Here is a 5,322-nt window from a genome sequence, read left to right on the forward strand (position 1 = left end):
ATCCAATCAACTTCGCCGAATTTTGATGAATCTGAGCAGACAATATATCCCTATACACTTCAGAATTAATCCGGCTGATTCTGTTTTAATAATTTTGGACAATAATCTTTAATTCATAAAATCTCAAAATAGCTTGAAATTAAGTACAGTTTTGTTTGGGCACTGGTCTAGGATGGTGGCCCGCTGTAAACTCCTCCTACTAAGACCCCATTGCTTCCCAGTTCAAAATCAAATTTTTTTCTAATCTTACCCATAACTTTAACTTCTTCCTTTGATATAATTAAGAACAAATGTTTTTTTTACTGAACACATTTTCTATGTTGTGTTTTTACCTTTACTCAAGTATATGAGGTGTAAATGCATTTGATTCATACTGTCACACACACCCTCATACCATTACATCAGATAACACAATATGTAATCAGAGCATACCACGCTGTGTACGTGGAAGTGGAAATATGTGGGCGTGCACGTATTTACACCTATATACGTTACATACATGGATTTTCTTATGATGTCACACCTACAGTATCTGCATGTGATTGTAAAAGAGAAAGGCAGTTTTTTTCCATCCTCTGTCCCTCCTCCCTTCACAAGTCCTGTTTTAAATAGAGAGCAACCTTAGTTGGCAGAAGAGTATCAACTTCTTGAACACACCTGTGACTTCCATTAGCCAGACTGTGAAAACCACTTGTACAAGGAGAACAGCAACGTCTTTTTTACTTCAAGAGGTCTCAGATACAAAATTACAGGTATATTTACCAGCTATGTTATCTTATGATGCAGATATATTATATTTTATAATACAAACTCTTTATTTCGAAATCAATGTTTGTTTTCTAATAGAAGGCCATTTTAATACTGGCATACTGCTGGATTTTATTTATGTTTTATTTGCTATACAGCTATTGTATCCTAACTATTTCCTCCCTGTTGACATTGTTGACATTATGAAGTTAAATTAAGGCACCTAGTTATTATTAATGTTACAACAGTTACAATAGAGTATCAAATTATTAAGTTAACCCATTCAGTTCTTGTTGTATACATTATGTTGTGCTTGTTGTATTCTTATACAACACCATAATACTTAACTACCAATTGTCCCAATAATGTTGGGCCTATGTTTATTCACTTTTATTTCTTATTTGTTCATATTACTCTCTTCACTCAAAAGAAAAAAACTATCATAATTTGTATGCTTAAAAAATGCAGTGTAAGGAATGATAGTTCATCATATCTTAACACTGGTAATTACATTTGTAAATGTTTTAATAATAATGCAATCTAAACATCAGTAATCTCCGTTATTGTGACAGGAATGGACAATAGGAGCAGAGTTGTGTTTTCAGTCATCATGGTAATGGCGTGCATGGGGATGGGAGCTGAGGCACAGAACTCCACATCGAATACCACGTCCTCAGTGAGTGGCCAGAGCTACACATCCTGCTCAGCCTCGCAGACAAGATCTCAACAATAAGCCTTACAAAGTCAAATGGAAAAAGGAAACGTGTTAACCCACAGAGTATCAGTTTGGGGGGTTTTAATAATGTACTTTACCCCCGCATGAGTAGCAGTAACTTTCAGAGTAGCTTACAAACAGCTTGGGGAAATAGTTACAGTATGTATTTTATATTACTGCACACCTGCTGTATTGTAAATATGGTACTGTGAAGTACTGTGTAGTTACATACATTAACATACTGTAACATTCCAAAATTAAAGTAGGTGTACAAAATGATATTTGCCACTTGCAAGCTACTGTCAAATGTCATGGTAAAATCTTTACATGGTAGGTAAAAAGTAAAAAGCAAGCCTATAGACTATAATGACTTCTGTATGGGGCACCACAGGTAAACTAAGCTTGTGAGTCCTTGGGAAGTTCTATCCTTCTATAATTAAAATGATATATTTAAAAGCACCCATTGCAGGTTGCCTTTTTGTGTCAAATAAATACCAAACACCACAACCACTAATGAGGTACTCTTTACACACAGGTAAACATCTCATCGACAAATTGTGGAACCACACAGTTTTGTGCTGCTCAGCCAGCAGGCTGTAACCCATCTGTGTCTGGATCCTGTTTCTTCGTCTCAACCAGTGTAATCTCAGGACAGAACTTTAACTTCCAGCTTCAAGGACAATCCAGTGGCTACGTCGCTGTAGGGTTGTCCAGAAACATTACAACGGTACGAAAACTGACTAGATATTAGTGTTGATTTTCTAGAAACTTAAGGATTATGATTTTATTTATTTATTTTTTGAGTAAAATAAGAATCCCCAAAATGTACACATTCTAATAATCTTATTAATATAAAACATTCGTATAAAACATTTGTATGTATTTTTCCTCTCTCTGTAGGGACAAAATGACTCTGTCTATGTGTGTGCTAACATCAACAACAACGTTAATTTCTCTTCCAATCTTTACAACAACGGAGTTCTGACTCCGACCAACACGGTGAGTTTGGCCCAATAGCCAGAATTATTAGACTTTTGATTTCATGCTTTTCTTGTTTGGGGCTGATAAATTCAACAAGACATGCAAAATGGAAAACTTAATTAAGATTAAGAATGGACTTGAATTCCAATTTTTTGTCAATGTTAACTGATGCTAAATTTGACACCAATTAGCAAGGTTAATCTCTGATTACAGACTTGTGGTCCATTTTGTATATGTGCCTGGTGAATAACAGTGTACCTGATTAGATGTACAGTTTATCTCTACTGACGTTTCTCTACTGTTATGATAATTTTGAACTAAGGTGCATTTGAGAAATGTCTGTCTTTCTATTGGCTGGTATGTAGATCTTTACTTTGATTGTGACACACGTCTGTATAATATCAGAGGATTAACAGGTATTTGGGCCATGTCCTCCTGCCTAGAAGAAGGGTATCAGTCTTTTTGTTGCTCAGGAATGTGGGGGAGTATTTGCATAGGGGGCATATATTGTCTGTCCAGATGCTGTAAGAACTCTTAGAACTGAAGAAGTTACTTATGGCAGGGAAGGAGAGCTGTCCTTTGTGTGAGGCTTAGGTAAACACTACAGTAAACATTATGGCAGGAAGGATAAGGTGGGGGAAGATAGCATTTGACTTGTGTGATAGAACAAAGGTGTTTGATTGACAAGAGACAGATGGCAGCATCTTACCACACCCCTTTTTCTATGTAATAAATACTGTTGAAGGACATGTTTTGAGTCAGAGACTCCTCAGACGATTATGTGTGTGTAAGCGGTTGACGCGTCTCTCATATGTGCATAATAGTTAATAAAGTGCCAAGAGAACTTTGTCTCTGTGTCCCTTACTCCGAGTGTCTATACATGGAATTTTCATCACACTACTAATGTTTTTTCCCTTGTTTCCTGTAGCTGCCCTCTAACCTGATGAATGGCTCAGTCAGTGGTCAGACCATCCAGTGCATCTTCTCTGCTACAGTCCCCAACGCTACTTCCACCAAGAGCAGCAGTACCTCCTTTTTCATTTCCATCTACAACGGGACCGTGACTAATGGTGAAGCACTTGTCTTAACACTATCCAAAGAACAGATCTAAGATCAGCTTCCCCTCTTCCAATCCTAACCTTATTCATAAGTTATGGAAATGCATGATTTAACCAAGATCAGCACCTAGCAGCTCCTTCATGCCTCCAAACCCTCTGTGGATGATGCATCCCTTCTGTGTTGTCTTTCTTGAACCTTCTCTCCTCTTCTTATCCCCCTTCAGGATCCCTAGGTAGTCCTAAGGCTATCTTTACAAGCACTGCAGTTGTGGACCTGTCCAACCCCAACGCCACTGCAACCAACAGCCTCAACAGCGCAGCTAGTACAGCAACCCTGGGTGGGCCCACTTTTGGTCTACAGCGCACCCTATCTCAAGGTAACAAAACCAAATAGGAAGTACCACTGAAATCAGATGAAGATCTATCGTTAAAGCGTTATTAGCATAGGGCCTAGTTTTTAATCATACCATATATCATAGAATAATGTATTTAATATTATTTAATATTTCCTTCAATAATACATAATAGGGTCCAATCATCTCTACTTTCTCTCTGTCTTTACAGCTCTGCTGATCCTGCTTGGTGGACTAGTTTTCATCATGCTGTAATGTGGATCTCAGTAGTAAACCACTTCACATTCAGGAATCCTGGACCTCTATGGTTATTGAAGCCAACCAGGCTGGGTTCCCAAGAATGAAACTCCTTCTGAGCAGGGGTAGTAAGACATTAGCCTACAGAATTAATCCAGTAATATAAGTTTAATGTTGTGTTCATAGTCCTTTTAAGGTACATTTTACCATTGTTCAACTTCCTTATCTCCAGCATTACCCCAACATCAACACTTCAATTTTGTGACCATAAAACATAAAAGCCTAAGTTATGTTGATGTTTAGAAAATGTATTTGAGGTATACACCTAAGACTCCACTACACGTAACTTATTTATTTTAGCTCAGTCATCTTTTACTTCCTCTTAGCTGATGTCAAATTATGAAGGAAGACAATTTGGTCCAAGTGTGAAATTATGTGTGTGTCTGTGAGTGTGTTTGTGTGTGTGTGAGTGTGTGTGTGCGCGCGGGGGGAGTGAAAATATTTGCTTACATATTTGTGTCTAATGAAGCCACAAGTTGTCAGAAGCTGATATTTGCGTTTGTGTGTCAGGTAAAGTGTGACAAATTGTTCTTCCTGATTACCCTTTAAAAGTGTGAAATGTTTTTATGTAATAATGTAAATATTTTTGTACACAAGAAATACAACATTTATTAACAATACTATGCGTGTGTTACTGTCTTTAATACATACACTTTGATATAATCTATTGACAGTAAAATGTGTACAGTAATAAAAAGCATGGGTTAAATACTAGATCACGTATAATGCTGTTATCAGACAGTTGGTGTAGGTAGATGTGGTTTGTTATAAACAAAAAACAACAATACAGCTGACATAGAGTAACATAGAGTAAGGGGAATCAAGTAATCAACCAGCGGAAAAGCACAGGAAGTTTCCAGAGTTCAATTAACTGATCGCATTTCATCTTTTTTATAGCCCACATTTTGAATGCTTGTCCAATTCTTACCATTCAAGAGAAAATCCATGGTCATCTTTTTTCTCAAGAACAATGTACCTTTCCCTTTCATATAAATAAGAACAAACGTTTCTACTTTTAATTAATTAATATAAAATATTGTCAATTTTTTTAATGAGGTGCCATATCTTTAACTCAAGTGTGACAGGTGCTTTCTCCATCACTGAACATTATGTTACACTTTCTTGGAGTTTCTGGACCTAAATTAATGCCAGAATGCCATGCTTGATTCTC

The 5,322-nt window shown here is 36.9% G+C and overlaps 1 protein-coding gene across 1 annotated transcript; it reads left to right on the forward strand.

The window, feature by feature from the left end:
- The first annotated feature begins 617 nt into the window (after positions 1-617).
- LOC105008326 (putative ferric-chelate reductase 1) lies at positions 618-4,771 on the forward strand. Its single transcript, XM_010867607.5, has 7 exons — positions 618-752; positions 1,320-1,423; positions 1,998-2,189; positions 2,363-2,461; positions 3,372-3,513; positions 3,726-3,878; positions 4,066-4,771. Exons 2-7 carry the CDS (start codon positions 1,322-1,324, stop codon positions 4,107-4,109), a joined length of 732 nt encoding a protein of 243 aa, XP_010865909.3. The 5' UTR covers positions 618-752; positions 1,320-1,321; the 3' UTR covers positions 4,110-4,771.
- The last annotated feature ends 551 nt before the right edge of the window (positions 4,772-5,322 follow it).

This window comes from Esox lucius, chromosome 24, assembly GCF_011004845.1.
Source record: "Esox lucius isolate fEsoLuc1 chromosome 24, fEsoLuc1.pri, whole genome shotgun sequence".
Taxonomy (NCBI): domain Eukaryota; kingdom Metazoa; phylum Chordata; class Actinopteri; order Esociformes; family Esocidae; genus Esox; species Esox lucius.

Excerpts from the sequence above, each read along its gene's own strand:
- LOC105008326 (XM_010867607.5), top strand. The coding sequence starts at position 1,322 with ATGGACAATAGGAGCAGAGTTGTGTTTTCAGTCATCATGGTAATGGCG. Across the intron at positions 1,424-1,997 it reads CATCGAATACCACGTCCTCA|GTAAACATCTCATCGACAAA; the intron begins GTGAGTGGCCAG and ends CTTTACACACAG. Across the intron at positions 2,190-2,362 it reads TGTCCAGAAACATTACAACG|GGACAAAATGACTCTGTCTA; the intron begins GTACGAAAACTG and ends CTCTCTCTGTAG.